This window comes from Aythya fuligula, chromosome 14, assembly GCF_009819795.1.
Source record: "Aythya fuligula isolate bAytFul2 chromosome 14, bAytFul2.pri, whole genome shotgun sequence".
NCBI lineage: Eukaryota > Metazoa > Chordata > Aves > Anseriformes > Anatidae > Aythya > Aythya fuligula.
Window position 1 is genome coordinate 8,981,456 of NC_045572.1, and position 21,755 is coordinate 9,003,210.

Consider the following 21,755-nt stretch of genomic DNA (forward strand, 5'->3'; position numbering starts at 1 on the left):
CATCTCTAGGATCGTCAGAGCTCTGTCTGCTCCTGTGCAGCACCACCCTGGAGGAGCAGCAGCTGTGTAGGAGCAGCACCCTCACGAGGGATGCAGAAACGTGAATGCCCCAATGATCAATAAGTCAAAGATCAGTGATCAAAGGTCAATAAAGCTGTTGCTGTGCCCTGGAAGCAGCTTTGTGACTCTTGCTCAAGACAGGTCAGCCCATGCTACTGGTGGAACTGGGCAAACGCTGCCAGCCTGTTACAGCAGGGTCAGAGTGGTTTCAGGTGCTTTTCCTGGGCCTGGGCCTGGGCCAGTTCCAGTGGCTTTGCAAACACTTTTCTTTTTTTTTTTTTTCTTTTTCCAACTGTTCTTTTCTCTAGCCACTGTGCGAAAAGACCTTTTGCAAACAGAGGAAGAAAACTGGCAGAAAAGCTGGCTGTTCCAGAAGAACCGAGGTGCAGGTCAAGCTCAAAGACCCATCAAATACCCTGGGCAAGATGCGTACAGATCCCTTTCAACTCTTCTCCTTGCAGGTCTGCGTTGAACACTGGAGAGAAAGCAAATCCAAGGGCGAACACACTTTTCCCTCCCTATTACCACACTTTTCTTGCCTGTGGCAGCACAGCAGGCAGTGGCTGGGGAGGGGCAGGCACTGCAGGCTGGGATCCTGCCTGCACACATGCCCTGTCTTCACCTCTGCTCTGGAAGCAAACCACAGGTCAGCTTTTCCACGCTGCACACGTAGGTGGCTCTCCGCAGGCCGAATGAAAGCTGCTGCATAGCTGGTAACCTGCAAACCACCCGTGTGCACTGGCATACTCCTTAGGAAAACACTGCTATCGCAGGGCAAACAACCCGGCAGGTACACGGAGCACAGCTGGCGTGGCGAGGGCCTCTGGGGGACGTGGGTGCCAGGCTCCAGCCCTGAGGGCAGTGCTTGGATCCCTGGGGATGTGGCAGGGTGAGATGTGGCTGAGAAGTGAGCAGAGAAGCGAGAGAAAAGGATCAGCATTAAACTGAAAGGGAGAAGTGAGAATTTGGTACCTAACGGGAGAAGCAGGTTGAAGCGATGAGGGCAGGGAACAGAGCAGAGCAGAGAGGACATCCAGTGTCTCCTGAGCCAGGTGGGCAATCGCTGCCCCTCGAACAGGACAGCCTGGGGGTGTGGGTGAGCTGCTGAAGCTGCCATGCAGCCCTCAGACACGGCCTCCCACTTTGCCCAAGGAGCACTGGGGATGCGTGGCAGCCCCAAAGGGGCTGGGGATGGGCCTGGTAGGTGGGAAGCCCCAGTCAGTAGCTGTTGGTGCCAGAGCAAACCTGGTTTGCTGCATCCGATGGGATGCAGGCACAGGTCAGTGTGTAGGCATGAGGCAGATGTGGTTGTAGCTTTGGGATAATGAGGTTGGCTGGGAGGTGTGCAGGGAACAGGGAGATGAGGAGCAGGAAAAAGACATTTGACCAAAACAAGATGACCTTTTTTGACCAATTTGACCAAAACCCCCTTCTTGGGGTGGGACTGAGTGCCACAGGGGGAATGGGGACCAGTGCAGGACCTGTCAGAGCTACTTGGGGAAGGCACAGGAGAGGCCGAGCAGCACAAGCAAAAAGAGTTCCTGTCCCTGCTCAGCACAGAGGGTCTCACACATCCCAGTGCCTCACTGTGGACCAGAGCCACCATGGCCTTAGCCTGAGCTCCTGGCCCACTGAGCCCAAGCTACAGCTGCTGCAGAGCAGATACCAGCACAGCACAGGCCACCGTGTGCCCCTTTGGCACTGGGGCCCAAGTTTATGACCACCCGTGCTCCCCTGAAACATGACTTCAGCAATGGTGGTGCCTGGCCCTGCTCCAGGCTGCTCCCAGCACCAACTCCTGCACAGACTGACTGGTTCCAGTACAAACAGCCAGTGTTTGCTGGGCTGTTTGTGTTGCATGTTGTGGTATTTGCACTGTATACAACGGGACTGTTTGTTTGCAAGGCACGAAAGTAGCAAAACCCCACGGCAGTGCGCTCCGTGCAGGCAGGGCTGCATGTTGTGGCAACACAGCAGGCTTGTCTCCATCCTGCCCTGGCACAGCAGCACAGGGCACCGCTCCCTGCCATCAGCTTTTCTCCAGGCGTGGCCAGCTCAAGGCACAGGGGTGTCCAGCTGTCCTCACAGAGGAGGGTGGGCTGCTAACAGTTGCTTGGGCATGGTGAGAGTGGGTCAATGGTGGTGCGAGGAGGCCGACTTGCTGCTAGGACAAGTGAGGGCTGGGCCCTTCCTCCTGCGCTGGCGGAGCAGTGATGGGAAGGAGAAGCACTGAGCAGGGCACAGGCTCTGTCTCCACCGGCTGTGGCTTCACTGTGCCAGCTCCCTCTGCCCAGGAGGGCCGTACAGATGTCCCCACATCCTTCCTCCTTGCACACGCTGCAACATCCGCTCGCCTGCCGCATCCCATGGTGACATCCACGCATGCCGTGATGGCCCTTGTCGCCACTCATGACGCACTGTTCACCTTCTGCCGGGAGCCCGCCAGCAGCTCCTCATCTGCCAGAGGCTCCCTCTTGCTCCACTCTGGATTTCCTCAGCGGTGACACATCTTTGCCTGTCGCACATCCCCGTTGCCCCACACCAGCAAGGGAAGAGCACGGTGCCACATCCCCCTCCCCAGCAAACACTGCCATGGGGCCGTGTGCTCCCTCCTCCCACACACCGTGCGGAGAGTGGGCACAGGTGTTGGTGGTGGGTTCTGGCATTTAACCAAGAAAGCCCAATCTCACCCTCACTGCAGCAATCACAGAGTCATCATGATGGTTATCTGGCTCTTGTCATTGTCCCCAGCAGCAAGCGAGGTGGGTAAGGATGGGCCGTGTCACCCACAAGCCCAGGTTTAAAGCAGCTGGTGGCAGACCTGGGGTCCCCAGGGGTGCCCAGGTTGGTGACTAGGAGCAGTGGGAGCCAGAGACACCAAGGTTTTCAGGGCTAGCCACTGTATTTTGATAATGCTGTTTGGGGTTTGGCTCCTGGCTGTTAGTCTGTGGCCAGTTTGAACTGGCTCACAGCTTTTATAAGGGCGAGATGAGCAAGATGCCAGCAGCTCCAGAAGAGTGAGCACCCAGCAGAGCTGGTGCATGTGGCTCCCAGTCACTGGTCACAATGACAGACCAAGTGCCTGGGCCGGACAGTGCAGCTCCCCAGGCAGCAGATGCCCACCCACAGCTCAGGCACGAAGACACCCCGAGCAGCAGCTCTGATGTCCTCTACCCAGTGGTCAGTGGCAGCATCTTTGCCTCAAGCATCTCCTCAGCAGCAGAGCGAGTCCGTGCCATCCTGCAACAGGAAGAGGTGGGGGACAGAAAGTGTCCACTGCTGTTCATCCAGCTCAACGAGCTGCTCAGCACCCCGGCAGGCCTGGAGTGGAAAGAGACGGCCAGGTAGGCACTCGTGCTGTGGTCGGGCCAGCTGATGATGCTTGGGGAACCCAGGGTGAAATGTTCTTTAAGCTACTAGGTGCTCCAGCAGTGCTGAGCTGTCTGCTGGGCAAGTCTCCTGCCTTACTCTGGCATGTAATGGGTCCTCAACAACAGGGATGCTCAGTTTGCTCTCCCCCCTCTGGTGCCCGTGCTATGTCTTCCAGGAAATTCTTCTTCCCAATTTTGCGTGACTCATTTCATCTGAAAGTTTCCACCAGCCGTGAGGACACAGTGTCAGGCAAGGTGCAGACAGTGACCCTGTCTTTGCACAGTGCTGACACAAGTATTTCCTCAGTTCTGCTTCTGCATTTCCTGCCTCTCCATGGCCTCAGCATCTATGCTGCAAGCTGGTGACGGGACAGTGCTCCATTGCTCGCTGCCTTTGAGCACTGGCCTGGCACAGCTGAAGCTGAAGCAGAACTGAAAGCATAGCAGCAAGATCACTGTGGGAAAACGGGGAAAGTAAGTGTCGTAGAAGAGCTGGGGAGAAGGATGTACCCTGCACTGCACTGGCGTCAGGGGCAAAGCCTGGGTGCAGACCACGAGCAGTCCAGCAACACTGGGCAGCTCTTCCCGAGAAGTGGCTGCAACCTTCTCAGAAACTGCTGGTGAAAATGGGGACGTGCTGCCCTCCTCAAAAATTCTGGGACAGCGTGGAGGAGTTGGGTCTCAGCCCAGCACAGGGCCTAGGCCTGCAGCCATGATCCCTGCACACACAACCTGAAGGCCTGGGAGACGATTTGATTTCTTTTTGAGAGCATGGAAGAAAGGCCTGGAAAAATGCTTTGGCCATAGGGCAGCACTGCCAGGGTGGACCTGGGACATAGGGAGAAGGAAGGAGCAGGATGTGGAAATGGCTCAGGTGCCTGAGGCAGCAGGAGGCAGAAACAACCCGAGGGGGAGAGCTGGGAGCGGAGGAGTAGCTGGAGCTCAGGCCAGGGAGCGAGGATGGGGCCCTGGGGCTGAGGCACCAGCGGAGAGGAGCTAGGGCCAGCCGTGTGCTGGTGTGGGGTAGAAGCATGGCCAGGATGTGTCCCCTCGCCATGCCACTCCTCCGCAGCATGGGAGGGATGATGTGTGCGAAAGGGGGCTCCAGCTGCAGCGGGCCTGCTGCAGGAGCCAGAGGGTACGGAGGGGAAGCGGGTGCCACCGCCCAAAAGCCAAAAGTGGGTCTGCTGGGGGATCTCCTCTGTCCTCTTCCAGCATGGCTGTGTCCCAGGCTCCGCCTCAGCCACCATGGGCCCCTCCTGGGCCTGCCTGGAGGAACGGCCAGCACTGGGCCCGCAGGGCACGCTCGCACCGCGCCGCGTGCTGGTGGGACAAAGGGAAGCTCTGTGTGTGCTGGGCTGCAAATATTTGGCACTGCCTGTTCAGGGTAAATGCCTCAGAACACGTCTCTTCTGGCTGCCAGCGAGCACTGCTAGCTACGGGGATGGGTGAAATTCCTCCAGACAGGAACTCGGAGCAAGGTGTGAGGTGGCAGGGGTAGGGATGTACCTGCCCGGGTTGCTCCTGCCACCAATCACCCACACTGCCAGCCCCGGGCCCCAAAACCCCATCCCACCTGGTCTAGCCCCATGCTGAGATCAGGGATCTGCAGCTCTTGCTGCTGGGCACGGGACCCCAGAGCAGCCCACTTTGTGCCACTGACCCTGTAATTCTTCCTGGGTAGGTGGATAAAGTTCGAGGAGAAGGTGGAGGATGGAGGGGAGCGCTGGAGCATGCCCCACATCCCAGCCCTCCCCCTGCACAGCCTCTTTGAGCTGAGGACGTGCCTGCAGAAGGGGACAGTCCTCCTGGATCTGGATGCCCACAGTGTCAAGGAAATAATTGGTACGTGGGAAACATAAAGGTCTCCTCAGAGGATGAGCTCCCTCTGGGAGAGGGGCCAGGCCACCAGGAGATCCCTCACTGAAAGCCGTGACACAGGATTGCCGGGTAGCCAAAGTGGCTCTGCCAGGCCAGCAAAGGAGGCTTTTCTTTGGCAGAGCCCCGTGGCTAGGATAGCACAGGGAGCTAAGCTAACCCTGTCCTTGTTGCAGACAAGGCGCTTTGCAGGCAGCCCGACGACTGGGTGCTGCCGCCTGAGCTGAGGGACCGCCTGGCAGCTCTGCTGCTCCTCCAGCCGCGGCACCAAGCCACCAAATCCCCACTGCTGGCACTCGCTGACCTCGGCCTCAGTCCCTGCAGAGGTAACGCCTGGCACCTGGCCGTGCCCGTGCTGGGAGCTGAGTCGCTCACGGCCCAGCCACTGTCCCTCCTGCTGTGTCTCTGCTGCCTCTGGGCCACCTACCTGGGGCAATACCCATGCTGAGATTTTGCTTGCACATGTATTTTGCTGCCTTTTTTTTTTTTTTTTTTCCTCAGGGAAGGCCAAAAACTGCCCTCAGCCCAGAGCCCAGCTCTCAGAAACGCCTCTCAAGGAGCAGGTAAGGCAGGAGTGGAGGCAGGAGGGAGCCAGGATCAGGGTCTCGGTGGAGGTAGTCAATTTTTTTCCAAGCAGCGGATGCATTTCTTGGCCTCAAACCCAAAGTGGGCTGAAAAATTCTGCCCACTAATGGCATTACTGTTACGGGATAGGCCTGTGTGTGTCACTGCAGATCCAAGCCTTCCTGATGTGTCATCTCTGAGGGAGGCAGGGAGTCCCCAGGCCATGATGCCCCGAGGAGATGGCCAGGCAGGTGCACAGTGCAGCTGACAAGGCTGGCAGCTGGAAGTGCTGCAGCAGCTTGGTTTCATTGCAAGAAGTTCCCTGGCCCCTGGGCAGCCGTCACATCCTGAGTTCCAGCTGCTGAGCAGAGAGAAAGCCTTAGAGGAGACAGTGCTGTGGCAGGTGTCATCCTACACGGACTTTCCTTTCCATGTCATTTCAGCTGAGGAACCGATTTAAGAAGAAGCTCCCACCAGGGGCCGAAGTTGCCAACGTTATGGTTGGTGAAGTTGACTTCCTGAAGAAGCCGTTTACCGTCTTTGTTCGTTTAAGGGAGGTGGCGGCACTTGGCTCACTGACTGAAGTTGCTCTCCCCAGCAGGTAACTGGAGCTTGGCTAGTGGCCCTTTGCTGGCCACACAAGCCCCTTTTCCAGCCCTGCAGTCCCCTCTGTGGTCTGTGTCCCCACTCACTCCTGCATCCCTCAAGCTCTGGACCATGCAGCACAGAACAACCACTTGAGCTAAGCACCAATGCCTAGACTCACCTGGTGAAAGCCAAGGGGAAGACACCCAAAGCCACACAAGGAGCCTGCGCAGTCCCAGAGCCCTGACTCACTGCCTGACTCCAGCTTTCCAGAGTCCCTCAGGAGCTTAGTTCACTGCAGCTGGGAAGTGCTGAGAGCAGTGCCAGCAGCTGCCAGGCTGCTGGGGGAGTCGACCCCTGTGTTGTCCCCACCTGAACTCCCTAGGAGAGTCTGGATGCACTCAGCTTCTTCCCCAGGAGCATCAAGGCTGGAAAGGGTTTCAGATTTTGGGGAGCCTTTCTCTTTCCTGCCAAGCTGGCCTGATGGATGCTTTTCAGAGCAGCGGGGTGTCTCTTGCTCTAGTACGGGGCATTGTCAGCATAGAGGGAGAGGAGAGGGTGCAAGAGGTGTTTTGCCGTGGTTGCAGAGTGTATCACTTGAAGCTGTAACAGGGAAGTTCCAGTGTGTCCCTCTGAACTGGGGACTTCCTTAGGAAGCACACTGAGGAGACAGACAGGGATCTGGAGGAACATTGCCACCTCCTGGCCACTGCAGCCAGAGCATTCAGAGGATGAACAGAAGCGGGACATTCACCTCCTGTAGTCTCCTTGATGGGAATTGTGTGGCTTGATGTCGAGGCATATCCTCATGGAGCACTGCTGTGTGTCTTTATATGGCTGACAACAATGCTTTTCCACATATTTTCTGAATGGCCCTTTTTCCTCTCTGGGCCCAAACGGGAGCAAGAGAGTTTGTCCCGACCCCTCCCATTACCCGTACCACCATTCCCCTTTGCCAGCCACTCTGAGCTGCCACACAGATGCAGCCAACATTCCGAGGCTATCAGCCCCCCAGTTCCACCTCTAGGATTTTATCTGTCTGGTTTTCCCATTGCCTCTGTGCATGCACATATGTGAATGCAATCCCAGGCAGCTGCTGCTCCGTGCTGCTTTCCTCTCCTTCCTACCACCTGGAGCAGGATCCGGGAGGCTTCAAGCACTGGCATTGCACATCAGGGCTGGAGCAGGCTCTTTTCAGCCACACTTGGCCCTGCTCGTGCTGTCAGAATAGTTCCCCTGTCCCATTTCTGGATGTTGATCTGGGCCTGATCACTGTAACCACTCTGCAGCCTCTGTGTATCGTGACAGTAACAGATTTCTGCAGTCTTAGAAAAAAAGTGGGGAACTTGGTTAAATATCTGGACTGGCTGCCCCTCTGTAGACTTTCTATCGCAGCTCTCTGTGAGGTGTGGGATTTTAGCCATATTTCTTCAAGGGCTCTGAGCCCTCTTCCCATTCTCTCCCTATGTCCGTGTAGTCCCATCAAACCTGGCTTCCCACGCAGCTAGCAAGCTCTCCTTCCTGATGGTAATGCTCCTGCAAACTGCCTGTGAGTGACATCCCCACGAGCACGAACCCACACGTCAAGCACCTGACTCTTCCCGTGCCCCAAAGAGCTGCCTCCCACCCCACTCAGCCCTTTCTGCAGCCCTTGGGGTCCCGGTGCCCTGTGGTCTCCTGGCTGAGCGTGGTTTCTAGGCACTGGGCAGCAGGCGTGTGTCCTGTCTTCTGCCCACCACCCCCAGCCTCCTGCTTGGGGTAGCCACCCACCTGCCCACGTGCAGGGGAGGCTGCTTGGCATCAGCAGTCCCTCAAGCTCGCAGAGCCTTTGTCCCTGGGATCCCAGCAGCACAGTGGCCTGCCCTCAGAAGAAGCTCCCCCAGGAGAAGTTGCTTGTACGGGGATGTTCACGGGTTGCTGTCCTGTACACAGGATTCTCTGCATTCTGCTGGGCCCCCACGCCAAAGTGAAAGCCTATCACGAGATCGGAAGGGCCATGGCCACGCTGCTGACAGACGAGGTAAGCCTGGTGCAGCAGTTGTCCTGAGCGCTCGGGGTGGAATGGGGCAGAGCTGAGGACACCAAGGCTCCTCCTCTGCAGGCTGCAGTGTGAGAAGCAGGGGACAGAGCAGGCCGGCAGCTTCCATCGCCTAGGATAAGAAAACAAGAAAATAAGAAAATAAGGAAATAAGAAAATAAGGAAATAAGGAAAAAAAAAAAAAGATTTTGGCTTGGTCTGTAGGATCTAGGTGTAAGCATTGAAATGAAGTGTATGGGTGCTTTCCTGGCTGGGAGTCTGGGGGAAGAGCTCTGAGCAGCTGAATGCAGGGTTTTACAGCTAACCCACTGTGTATCACCACAGCTCTTCCAAAGGGTTGCCCTGCAGGCTAAGAACCAGGAGGACATCATCGCAGGAATTGATGTGTTTCTGGATGAGCTGACCGTGCTTCCTCCTGGGAAATGGGATGCCAGTGCCCGAATTCCTCCACCAAGCTGTTTGCCATCTCCGCACAAGAGGTATCCTTGGGGGAAGATCTGCTGCAAAAGATCTCTGCTGCAAGCCTGTGATGCTGAAATCTGGGTCTCCATGGGGATGAAGTCACCCAGGAGCCAAACTTTGCCAGGGAACTCCTCCTAGCCAAGCCCCTTCACATCTCCAGCTGATGCAGATCACAGTGATGGTCCCCAGTGCTGTCGGTCCTGTGGTCCCATGTGGATCTTGACAGTGAGGGAATGGCAAAACCCCACGATGTACTGTTTGTGCAGGAGCTGCTGGGAATGTGGAACTGGAGCACACTCCAAGCAGGACACCTCCTGCTCTGCCCAGCTCCCCCTCTAAAACTGCTCTGGCTGGGGCTCATTCAGGGGCTGGTGAAGGGAATTTCTCCTCCTCATCCTCCCGATCCTTTTCCTCCTCCTCATTGCCAGGGGATATACAAGGTTCCTCCAGCCCTGCCTACAACCCTCTTCCCTCTCCAACCTTCCTGTCCCCTCGTAGCCTCTCCTAGATGCATCGGTGTCCTGAGGGTCTGTAGCCTACCTGCTCAGGCTTCCCTGGCTCTGCCTCAGGATCTCCATGCACCTGCGGGAGAGGAAACCTCACTGCAATGGGAGCACGGCAGCAGCAGAGGACAGACCTGGCCTGGGCCACCAGCACTTCAGTGAGGAGCTGGAGAGGACAGGGAGGTGAGTGCGTGGACAGAAAGGTTATCTTGCCATGGAGCAGGCCTTCACCTGCTCCATCAGCCCTAGCTTAGCTGGGCAGTTCAAAGGTCCTCCCCAGTGCATTTGCCAGAGCCACCACCTCCAAACCGTGCTGGCTGCTAGCTCCAAGGGAAGGGACCAGCAGCTCTCTGGTGGGGCTCTGGCCATCAGTGCTCTGAGACCTCTTTCCTCTCACAACCTTCTGGCTGTAGGCTCTTTGGGGGACTGGTCCGAGACATCCGGAGGAAGGCACCTTGGTACAGGAGCGATTTCTCTGACGCCCTGCACATCCAGTGCCTCTCAGCAGTTCTCTACATCTACCTGGCGACTGTCACCAATGCCATCACCTTTGGGGGCATGCTGGGGGACGCAACAGCCAACATGCAGGTCAGTGTGCTCACGGGGTGCCAGGCTGGGCGTGAACCATGCCACAGGGTAGGCACGTGGGGCTTGCCTGGCAATGAGCGTCCCGAGGGCAGGGCTGCCAGGGGAAGCACAACACAAACCTCCCTGCTCATGCACCACTTGCCCAGGTTGCAGGACCTCATGAGGCACCACCTTCTGTTGGTGCCCGTGGAGTGGTGGCCAGTGCATTTTAAACACTGTCTTTGGACAATAGTTTGCCCTTCCCTGGGCTTCCCAGGGCTCCAGTGCCAAGCTAGGGCCCCGCACTCTGGGGCTTCCCCTGCTCCAGGAAGGATGAGGGATGGCAGCTGCCTCAAGACACAGCCTGCAGGCACAGATGGGGCTGGTGGTGTTCTGGTGTGCTGCCCCACGGTGGGCCCAGGGGAGCTGCAGCCCCATCTATTTGTGTTGCAGGGCGTGCTGGAGAGCTTCCTGGGCACTGCTTTTGCTGGCTCCATTTTCTGCCTCTTTTCTGGCCAGCCCCTGACCATCCTGAGCAGCACCGGTCCCGTGCTGGTCTTCGAGCGCCTCCTCTTCTCCTTCAGCGAGTAAGGGCTGCGCTGAGGGGGGCTCCTCAGGGAACATCCCCCTGCTACCAGCATCCCCTGGCATGGTTACCTTCCTGTGTCTGTGCCGTACTGAGGAGCTGGGTCACCCTTCCTGCTAGGGACTACAGCCTGGACTACCTGGAGTTTCGCCTCTGGATCGGGCTCTGGGTGGCTTTTTTCGGCCTGGTCTTGGTGGCCACCGAAGCGAGCCACCTGGTGCAGTACTTCACCCGCTTCACCGAGGAAGGCTTCTGTGCTCTCATCAGCCTGATCTTCATCTACGACTCCCTGAAGAAGATGCTGAGCCTGGCAGAAGCCTTCCCCATCAACTGGCACTACCGAACCGACGATGTCACCTTGTACAGCTGCTCCTGCAACCTGTCCAGCCCAGGTGAGCCCAGGCTGCCCTGGCCGTGTTCGTGGGGCCGTACCTGCACAGGGGCCTCACGGCTTGTGGCACAGCCCCAGCCCGGCAGCCTCAATGTTTTCTGCTGTGGACTGGTCTCCACCAGCCTGTCCCAGAGCAGGAACAAGGGAGGCGATGAAGGTGGGCACAGCACGCCCCAGGCACCACAGAGCACAGCCCTGCCTTGTCCAGGGGCTAGGTTTGGCCCCAGGGAGTGCTGTCCCCAAGGAAGATGAGGGCTGTCTGGCTCACCCTCATCCTACCTCTTTGGCTGCTCTGGGCATATCCCAGCGGGATATGGGGGCTGCCTTCCTGACTCTGGTGACAGCCCCATTGACACTGTCCCATGCCAGGGACCCCTGCTGAGCCCCTCTGTGAGCTGTGGCTGGAATCAGGGCAGAGACACCATCCATCCACCCCTCACTGAGCCTGGGGTCACCTCGGTTGGAGTGCCCCGATGAGCACAGCCCAGCTCCTGCAGCTTGGGGATGGGGGAAGCTGGCCACTGGAGGTGGAGGTCCAGGAGCAGCAGGGCAGGCTTTCTCTGCAGGTTATACTCTGCTCTATAAATCAGAGGGCGTTTCTTGGGGTCTGAATGAGATGTGTCTCCAGTGACACGGAGATTACAATCTCTGCAGGATCACCATGGCAGTGGGGCCATGGCATTGGGTACCAAAAGCATCAACGCTGAGCAGAGCTTAGGGCTGCTGTTGCCTCTGAGTGCGATGCTCTCTCGGCCCAGCCCTTCCCAAGCCCTTACAACCCCAAAGGCAGACCTTTGGGCTGGAAAACATCGCTTTGGATGACTGAAGTTTTGCACGCTTCAGGACAGGTGGAGATGGGCTGTGGGAAGAGCTGGGGAAGGACTATTTCAGCAGGGCAGTGAGGAGGCAACACCAAAGAGCTGGGAAAGATGTGAGGAAGCCTTGCAGGGTCTGTGAGGGGCTGTGCCAGGGATGCATCCTGTACAACTTGGCTCCAGCCCCTCCACACAGCTGCCGATCAGCCTCTCTCTCTGCTGCCCAGAGACATCTCCAGGCCCCGGGGGTCCCAAAAGCCCTACCTGGGCAGCCAGAGCAGCTCAGATCCCCCCGGGGATGCCACAGGAGCGAGGTCCTGGCTGCTCCAAGCCCAGCCCCGGGGCACTGACTCCCACCACTCTCCCGCAGGCCACGTCTGGGCAGGGAATGCCACCGACACAGCGCTCCCTTCGCCCACAGCCCTGCATGAGGTATGGACCCATCTCTTTTTGGGGGATGCAGGGCTGCCCACCCTGGCCCTCGGGCTCCGGGTGCCCGCATCCCTGGCCCCTTTCCTCCTGCTCCCTCCCTGCATCCCCGCAGCCTCCCGCAGCCCCTGCCTGGCTGAGCCGGGCGCAGTGCCTGAGCCGAGGAGGGCAGCTCCTGGGGACCAGCTGCCACTACGTGCCCGATGTCACCCTCCTGTCCTTCCTGCTCTTCGGGGGCACCTTCCTCTGCTGCACGGCGCTCAAGCACTTCAAGAGCAGCCGCTACTTTCCCACAGGGGTAAGTGGCCCCCAGCCATGTTTCTGGGGTGCACGGATGGTTCCCCACACCGTGGCTGTTTGGGGATGGTCCCCGGCCAGCCCAGGTAAAAGCCTCCCTGTCTGCGGCACGGCAGCTTCGGAAGCTGGTGAGCGACTTCTCCATCATCCTGGCCATCCTCATCTTCTGTGCCATCGACGTGGCCCTTGGCCTGGAGACCCCCAAGCTCCTCGTTCCCAGCGAGCTGAAGGTGACTGGCGGGCGGGGAATTAGCAGCACCTTCAAAGAGGTGCATGCAGGGCAGGGGCTGTGGGCCCTGCCTGGCCTTTTGGGCACACAGTGCTGCCCAGGCACCGCTGGGTGGGGGAAGACACCAGGACAGGGGGCTGCTGCGGCTTGTGCAAGGTCTCAGCCCGGAGGAGGGAGGATCTGTAGAAGAATGGAGCCTTTGCTACGACTTGCTTGCTCCAGGCCAGCCCAGGCACGTCCCACGCACACCGCGGGTGCTGGAGGGCTCGCCCTCGCTGGCAGGAGCCTGCTAGCTCATCTCCACAGCTCCTCGACTGTCTCCAGCATTGTCTCACAAATCGAGGGGGCCTTGGAGGAGAGAGGAGACAGGGGGCTGCCCAGAAGAGCTGGCATCCGTCCTCTGTGGGAAGCAGGTGTAGCCCACCCAGCCCTGGTGTAGCTCAGGGAGTGTAGTCCCTGTGGACAACAGGAGAAGCAGCTGGAGCAGCAGGCGTTGGCATGCCAAACCCACTCTGGGCAGCCGGGGAACCTGGATGCCCAAAGGCCGTGGGGATTTGCCATGCCAATGCCTAGGAGCTCGGCTCTTCACGTTGCTGCTGGTGTCTTTCCCGTCAGTGTGGTCTGGGTGGAAATGCAGGGTGGATTGGTGGCATGGCATCAGCATAGGTTCCTCCCCTGCACACAAGGGGCCGAGCCGCAGCTCCTGCGCTCTGTAAATCACCTGGCCCAGTCCTGCTCACGCGGGACAACCGCCTCATGCTACGGCTCGTGCTGGAGCTGGAGGCACGAGCTCAAGCCTGGGCTTGGGCTCCCCACCCTGGGTGTGGAGAGGGATTGGCAGCGCTAAGGAGCAGGCTCAGCCTCTTCCAGGAGCTGGACTGTCGCCCACGTGTGCTGCCACCTCCTGCGAGGGCCTTGGGCACTGGTGGCTCCCTGTCATCAGACTCGCAGCATCTCCCTTTCTACCCAATACTTAGCCTCTGCCCCCACAGCCCGTGTCCCAGCAGGGCACGTGCTGCCCTAGGTGTGCCCAGCTCCTGGCACTCGCTCGCGGTGCCTGCTCAGACGGAGCCAGGGTGTCCTGGTAGGGCAGCCGGGTGAGTCAGGCCACCCAGCAAGGACCATCCGCAGGTACCCGTGCTGCTCCAGCTAGGGCACCTATGGGCTGGTCTCTTCACCCTGCTGTGGCATCACGTCAGCCAGCACCATCCTTCTGCCTCCCGTAGCCCACGAACCCCACCCGGGGTTGGATTGTCCTCCCCTTCGGAGCCAACCCCTGGTGGGTCTGCCTGGCAGCCGCCGTGCCCGCCGTCCTCGTCACCATCCTCATTTTCATGGACCAGCAGATCACGGCTGTCATCCTCAACCGCAAGGAGTACAAGCTGAAGGTGAGCGGGGGGCAGAGGATGGGCAGGGGCTGCCTGTGGGGCCAGCTGTGGATGGGGAGCACCCTCCTGTACCCCACATCTGAGCCCTGGGACAAGCTGAGCAGCTGGGGACTCGGTGGGGCCTTACCATGGACACACACCCGCCCTGCTGGCTGGTGGGGACAGCCCCTGGGTCTGCCATCCTCCGGGACATCACCTTGCCCCCTGTGAGAGCCCTCCAGCCCCGTGGTGCTGCCACGAGCCACAGCTCACCCCCAACCCTGCCCTCCCTCGTTGCAGAAAGGGGCAGGCTTTCACCTGGACCTCCTCTGCGTCTCCCTGCTGATGATCGTCACCTCTGTGACGGGCCTCCCCTGGTACGTGTCGGCCACCGTCATCTCCTTGGCGCACATGGACAGCCTCAGGAAGGAGAGCACAACCTCAGCGCCGGGAGAGCAGCCTGAGTTCCTGGGCATCCGGTATGGTCCGAGCTCATCCCCCACAGCACCCCAATTTTGGGTGGCTCCCCTGTCCCTCCTGCCTGTGGCTGCAGCGCCAGGTACCCGCAGCAGTCCGCAGAGCTGGCACCAAGCTTTGGGACTGCTCGTGAGTCCGTGGGGAAGCCCCTGAGCCCCCCAGCAGCGCCTGGTGGGGCTCGGTGGTTGGGAGAGGCTCCCAAAGCCCAGGGGCGCTGCTGTGTGCCGCCCCCACGTGCTGCCACCACCAGCAAAAATTAAAAAGCCTCCGCAGGGACCCAGTTGGATTCCTGGGGGCAGGCAGGGGCTGTGGGTGCCTGAGGGAACCCCGAGCCTCGTGTGACGCACGTGCCACCGCCCGCAGGGAGCAGAGGCTGACGGGGCTGGCAGTCTTCATCCTCACAGGAGTCTCCGTCTTCATGGCGCCCGTTCTCAAGGTACGGAAAGCAGCTGCTGGTTTTGGCCTCCAAGGGTTTTTTGCCTCCTTTCTGAAGTCGGAGAGGAGTGCATGCAGCCAGCAAGGCCGGGGCCATGGGCTGGTGGTTCCCAAACCAGACACCCCTCCAGCCGCAGCCAGGGGATAGCTCAGGGCATGCCAGGCCCCGGTGCCACTTCACGGAGCTGCCCGCTCCGTTATGGCCCTTCAGGCACCCATCCCAGGCCAAAACCTGCCTTTGCTTTGCCAGCCACCCTGCTATTAATAAATCTTAAGCCCCAAGACACATCTCCAAGTGGCTTGGTGCCTTAGCTCCAGCATTGGATGGCTCCTGCCACGTGCTGCAACATGAGGACACCCGGTGTGAGCGTCCCCTCTCTGAAGATGGAAATTGGTTGCATTGGTTTCCAAAACAGACAGGAACACACCTAGCCCTCGGATCCATCATATAAGCAAAAAGACATGAAATTGTGCTCTTGGAAGTGAGCAAATGTCATGGCCAAATACGCAGGCTGTTCTTAAGGGAAACAAAGCTCGGCGAGCGCAGATCACAGCCTGCTGAAGCCTCTCCCTGCTGTTTTGCAGTACATCCCAATGCCGGTGCTGTACGGGGTCTTCCTGCACATGGGGGTGGTGGCTCTGAACAGCATCCAGGTGAGTGGGGCTGCACAGAGCACGCCTCTGGACTGCTCTGGGGAAGCCTGTGGGTACTGTTTGGGGGATGCAGGGGTTTGCTCGATACCAGCTTTTACTTTGCTGCGTGGCACAAAGCCTGGATTCTGCATCCGTGCAAGTTGCAGTGCGGCACTGAACCCACACGCCCAAGGCAGTGGGGCAAAGAGGGGCCTGTAAGGGTCAGAGGAAAGGGAAAAAGAAGCATCTGGGATGTGGGGGCACATGAGCAACTGCTGCACTGGCGGATCAGGTACTTTGGGAGAAGCAGAGGAGCAGTGGATGGCCCAGACCTGCTCTCCACAGCTGCAGGGGAGCACATCCCTGCGCTGTGTCTGGGACCAGGGGACCTTGCTGGTCCTTTGACTCTGGCCATAATTCTGATCTGCCAACTCCATCCTACTCCTGCAGAACCCTACATGGGGAGAATCCCCACTCCAGTAATATCTACCTATTTATTTATTTATTTATTTTTTCCGCTAAATGGTACTTTTTCCTCACAATTCCCCTGTTCTGGATAAGCTGGGAATCCTCCCTCCTCCCTTTGCTCGGGGAGCCCGGGGGTGGGGAGGGCTGTGCTGCACTAAATGCAGGAGCAGTTTCCTGCAAGAAGGGAAGAGTCGTCCAGCTCACAATGAGAACATGATTGCAGGGAGGTGCTGTGGGCTCAGGCCGGGAAGTCAAGGGGTGATCATTTCTTGGTTGCACTTTGGACAAGCTCAAGTTGTTTCTAAACGCTTCCCTGGGAAGAGCTTCCCTGGCTTGGAGCGATGTTGTGCCTGGCCTGGCAGCCCTGCTCAGACAAATTCACCTCTCACAGACCCCGTGGGCAGCCGCAGGGGCAACTCCTGGCGCCCCTCTGGGCTAGCTGGCGAGTGCTCATGACAGGGAGGGGGGTGGCAGCTGCCGGGAAGCTGGAGGTGCCAACAATGCCTGGTGCCCCTTCCCTGCGCCGTGTACGTGAGGAGCCTGCTGTCCTCTCGGTGCAGTTCACGGACCGGGTGCGGTTGTTCCTGATGCCAGCCAAGCACCAGCCCGACCTCCTGTACCTCCGCCACGTGCCCCTGCGACGCGTGCACCTCTTCACAGCCATCCAGGTCCTGTGCTTGGCTGTGCTCTGGGTCCTCAAGTCCACGGTGGCTGCCATTATCTTCCCGGTGATGGTAAGACACAGCCGGTAGCCAGACAGCACTGCCGGCGACCAGAGCAAAGCCACGCACCCACCCTGACCTGCATCCACGTGGGCAGTGCCATGCGGTGCCCCAGCCCTGAGCGCTGTGCCCTGCTGACCTGCACTTTGCCCTGGCCCCAGCTGCTAGCCCTGGTGGGGATCCGGAAGGGGCTGGAGCGCATCTTCTCCCTGCACGACCTGAGCTGGCTGGACAGCATCATGCCTGAACCAGGCAGGAAGGAGGCAGAGGGGAAACTGCCCCGGAAGCACGAGGAGGAGGAAAGCGACACCGAGGAGGTGGGTGATGTCCTGGGAGCTGTGCTCTTTTGTTGTTGTCCCCATGGGCGTGTTGGTGCTGAGGCTGAGCCTGGCCTGGGCGTGCAGCTCGGGGCAGCGGCATCTGCAGCCCGGAGAGGCAGGGAGAGCCAACAGCCACAGCACAAGGCGTCGAGCCCAGCTGAAATTGTACCAAAGCCATGAGTGCTTGCGTCTGGGAAGCAACACAGGAGCAGGGACTGCAGCAAAGCCAGGCCATGGGCTCAGCTCACGCCATGCCACGGCGATGCTCAGTGCTTTATGTGGCAGCCTGGGCCAGCCGCTGGCAGCAGCCGGGGTTGGCTCCCCTGGATGCAGCACGGCCGGGAGCACCACCAGCCTCACCCCTCTCTCCCTTCTCCCTCCAGTCTGAGCTGATGCATCGCCAAGGACCAGAGATCAACATCTCCGTCAACTAGGCTTGCAGCTGGGACACGGGGCAAGGCGAGCGGCAGAGGAGCACGGACCTGGGACCACCCTCACTGCTCATCTCCAGAGATACACGACCTGATGGCGTGCACTTATTGCATTACAACAGGACCCAAACCTCTCCTCACACTCCACCCTCCCAAGCCAGGTGTGCTCAGGGGGATTCATCCCCCGTGGGTTCATCACACCAGCACGGACTGTGGCAGCACAAAGGCTGAACCGAGGGACTCAGAGCCAGGGGGTGCCACAGGACCAGCAGCCACCCCACACATATCTGCTGCCCACAGCTCCTGGGATGGCCGACCCCCTGCTTTAGGGGTGCCCTGAGTTTCTCTCCTTTCCCCCTCATCTCGCTGTGGGGGCGCTGCCCGCACCGCACCGCCCTGCGCCCCCTCAATGCCCTCATCCCCGCCTGCCACCAGGTGCAGCCCCAACAGCGGCTCCGTCCCCCCCTGCCACCGCCAGGCCCCGGCTGAGGCTGCGGGGAGCCCCGCGGCATCGCTGCGGGCGGGGTGGCGGAGATAATTACGGGTAATTTGCATTCGTCTTAATAAAGGGCCCCGCGCCCCCCCTCCCTTCTCTCCCCGCCACAGCCGCCCGACTGCTGCCTCAGGGGGCAACGCCTGGGGGAGGGGCGGGCGGGAGGAGTGACAGCCCGCTCGGCCAATCGCGGCCCGCGCTGCGGGCGGGGGGGTGGGACATCGGGGGGCGGCCCGCGCGCCTTGACGGGCAGCGGCTTCGTCCAATCGGCGGGCGCGGGCCAGGCTTTGGCGGTGACGGAGACCTTCACGGGGAGCCGAAGGGGGGAGGGGTCTTAGGCCGCGGCAGGAGCCAATCAGGCGGCGCCAGACGCCGTGCGCTGTGAGCGACAGCGCCAGCGCCCAATCAGAACCCGCGCTTCTCGTCTCACCGTTGATCGACGGGCGGCTGGCCCAATCGGCACGCGGATCTCCGGCAGGGCTCTTGATCGACGCGCCGCGGAGCCAATCCACCCGCGGCTCGTTCAGGAAGCGAGCCCGGGGAAGTGGGGCGGGGCGGCGCTCTCCCAACCGCCTCGGCGTGTGCTCTCAAGGCAGCATGCTGGGAGCGCGTGACGCGGCGCGGAGCGACAGCCGCGCGGGCCAATGGCGGGCGGCTCCCGCCCTCCCTCCACCAATGGGCGCGGGGGGGGGGGGGCGGTGCGGCGGCGCGGCCGGCTAGGGTGTGAGAAGTTAGTGGCGCTGCTGCGGTGCCGTGAGGGACGGAGACGCCTGGGCTCGGCGAGCGGCGGCGGCCCCGGATCAGCGCCATGCTCACGGACGGCACCGCCGCCCCCCTCGGCGACGAGGAGCTCGATTCGGTCGCCCCCCGCGCGCCTCCTCCTCCTCCCCCTCCCCCCCCTCCTCCTCCTCCTCCTCCTCCTTCTTCTTCTTCTTCTTCTTCTTCCTCCGCCGCCGTCGTCGTTGCCGCCGCCGCCTCAGAGCCGCCCGCCGCGGCCGGGCCGTCCCCGCTGGGGCTGCGGGCCGTGCGCCTCTTCGGGGAGGCCGGGCCCGGCGGGCCGGGAGGCCCCGGAGCGCCTGAGGCCGCCCTCGACTTCAAGCTGGCGGCCGCCGTGCTGCGCAGCGGGGGCGGTGGAAGCGGCGGCGGAGGTGGAGGAGGAGGTGGAGGTGGAGGTGGTGGTGGTGGAGGCGGCTCCGGCAGCGACGAGGACGAGGTGTCCGAGGTGAGCCGGGGCCCGGCCTGCAAGCGGGGGTCGCGGCCCGCACCACGCCCCCTCCTCCCGCGCCGCCCCGGGGCCTCGCCGTGGGCGGGAGAGGCCGCAGCGCAGCGGGGCCGAGCGGCCGGGGCCTTCCGGAGGGGAGCGAGAAGGGCCCGGGCCTGGGCCGAGGGGTGGTGAGGGGGGGAAAGGGGCTCGGCTGATCGCCCCCTGGGTGGCTCCAGGCTCCTCCGGGCTCTCCTCCGCTGCCTCCCGGCCCGGCCCGGCCCGGCGGGGGAAGGTGTGCGCCGTGCTGCTGCCTCCTGACCTCGGGGAGTGGCTTCCGCTGCAGGGGGGGGGGTGGGGGGGGAGGCGAAGCCGTCTCCGTACCTGGGAGAACAAAGTGGAGGCTCCAACCCCGCCGCCCGATGACTCGGGGGGGAGGGAAATGAATCTGTTCGATGCCCCCCACGGATGGGGTTGTGGAATAGGAATCCTCGCTACCCGGCAGCCTCTCTCCTGGAGGAATGGTGGAGGGGAATGGAGGTGGCTTTGATCTTCCAGACCTGCGGGGAGTTTTAAGGGAAGGGGGTGGGAGAGGGGCCGGAGCCTTATCCCAACCCAAACGGGGCTTCGTTGGGCAGGTAAAATTGTACCTGGTGCTGCTTTGTGTAGCATGGGGAGAGAAGGCTCTGATTTGTCCCAGCTGCCCACTTATTACACCAAAGGGGGAACCGATGTTCTCGGTCACCTCCTTTAGAAAGAAGAATTAAGGATGCCAGCCACGAGCACAGCCCTTAATATAGTTTTAGTGGATGTCAGGAGAGAGTGGAAGCGCTTGGAAGCTTGTTGCAGATCCAGAGCTTTGCACTCCCATATGGTTCTGCAGGAGGAAGATGGTAGCCAGTATGAAACGTGCCATTGGAGGGAGGGAGCAGGAATGGTTACTTTAGTACATGTCCACATTCCTTCTGAGAAAATAGAAGGAGGCAAGCCTACATTTGTCCTTCTGTGTCTAAATTTTCTGCTTCCCGTTGACTATTCTCTGTCACCCAGTGCCCCCCAAAGTCTGAACTGCCAGGTCTGAATTAAAAAGTGATTAAACCGATGCAGACCCACTTTTGCACCATATGGCTGCCTAACCAAAGTTAAAACTTGTGGTAACAGCAGGGCGTTGAACTAAACTCAAAATCTAGTGATCATGGAGCTAAAACTTGTGAACACTTCTTAATTGACTGATGTTCCAAGCATATGGTGATACAGGATTGCATGTTCAGGTGCTTTCCTGTTTTGGGGAGCTGGAAGGCTTGTTGTAGGGTGAATAGGAGACAATGAACTTAGGAGTTTCTGCCATCTAGGCTGTTCTTTTAATGTCTGTCCATTCACATTTCAATATATTCTTGAAATGTGCAACGCTAGTTACAGAAACTGGAAAATGATGAGAAATAAACTATTTATTACAGCGCAGTGTCAATGGCACTCTTTGCAAGATGAAAATGGCAGAGTTGTGCTATGATAGCTTATCCCTTTTGAGCCTGCCCTATTATTTAAAGGATGTGAAGATTGAACACTTTAGCTGTTCAGTTGGTCTTTTGACTATTGGCAAGTATTAAGATAGGCCATTATAAATAATGTCTGGGAGGCTAGCACTGAGGTTAAAAAATAAAAAAAAGGTTTACAAACCGTTGTTAAAGTAAAATTACTTGTTTGAAAAACATGAGAAGAGCTTTCTTACTTAAACCGTGTCATCAAAATTAAATTGGAATTAAAACACTTGAAGAGTTCCAGAACATGGTTAGAGGACTTGGACCAATCCCTAGAGCTGAAATTGCAGGGGAGTTCTGGGGTTTTGTGTTTCTGGTTTTGCAGAGTAGTGTGTGGAAGAAATGTGGATGGCGAGGATGTGCCTTGCACATCTGTACAGCCTTGCTAGTTGATGGGGTGTGGTTGTGAGGACCCAAAGTGAATTTTCAGTTTTCTTTTCTTGGTATGAGAACTAAAGGAGCACCTGTTGCCAGTGTGGTGTGGGTTTGTTTTTTTCTTTCTTTTTTCTTTTTTGTTGTTATTTTTCACAGAATATTAGGGATTGGAAGGGACTTGGAAAGATCATCTAATCCAGTCCCCCTGCTGGAGCAGGGGATTTTGTTTGAACAAAGAAAATTAAACTTGGGATGGAACATTACAATTCTTGAACAGCGCTGTTTTGAAAACCTCCTGGCTGTTTGGCTTGTGGTCTTGTGTCATGAGTCACTGAGTTGGGTGTATGGCTTTAGCTACTACCACTGAGTGGAATTAGTGAGAACTGGAAGGGAGAATTAAATAAATAATGTGAGCATTTGCCATGCTGCCATGATCTGTGCCCTGTTCTTTACTTTTGAAGTCATTAAATAATGGTACAATATTCGGTAGCCTGTGCCATGGCTGTGCAGGTTTTGTATC

The 21,755-nt window shown here is 59.1% G+C and overlaps 2 protein-coding genes across 2 annotated transcripts in view; both read left to right on the top strand.

The window, feature by feature from the left end:
• Positions 1-3,126: 3,126 nt before the first annotated feature.
• Positions 3,127-17,377, top strand: SLC4A9 (solute carrier family 4 member 9). The gene is made up of 20 exons (XM_032197127.1): positions 3,127-3,404; positions 5,116-5,276; positions 5,486-5,635; positions 5,811-5,872; positions 6,317-6,474; positions 8,391-8,478; positions 8,821-8,975; positions 9,528-9,644; positions 9,875-10,049; positions 10,482-10,615; positions 10,735-11,006; positions 12,191-12,252; positions 12,365-12,547; positions 12,663-12,776; positions 14,002-14,163; positions 14,443-14,621; positions 14,983-15,055; positions 15,640-15,708; positions 16,716-16,889; positions 17,039-17,377. Exons 1-20 carry the CDS (start codon positions 3,127-3,129, stop codon positions 17,375-17,377), a joined length of 3,105 nt encoding a protein of 1,034 aa, XP_032053018.1.
• A 1,444-nt stretch (positions 17,378-18,821) lies between these two features.
• The window catches only part of LOC116494673 (ankyrin repeat and KH domain-containing protein 1-like), a 112,971-nt gene continuing 110,037 nt past the window's right edge, over positions 18,822-21,755 (top strand). The window contains exons 1-3 of the mRNA XM_032196654.1: positions 18,822-18,999; positions 19,093-19,242; positions 19,294-19,343. Of these exons, the coding sequence (XP_032052545.1) occupies positions 18,930-18,999; positions 19,093-19,242; positions 19,294-19,343 (270 nt within the window). The 5' untranslated portion in view covers positions 18,822-18,929. The remainder of the gene's footprint in view (positions 19,000-19,092; positions 19,243-19,293; positions 19,344-21,755) is intronic.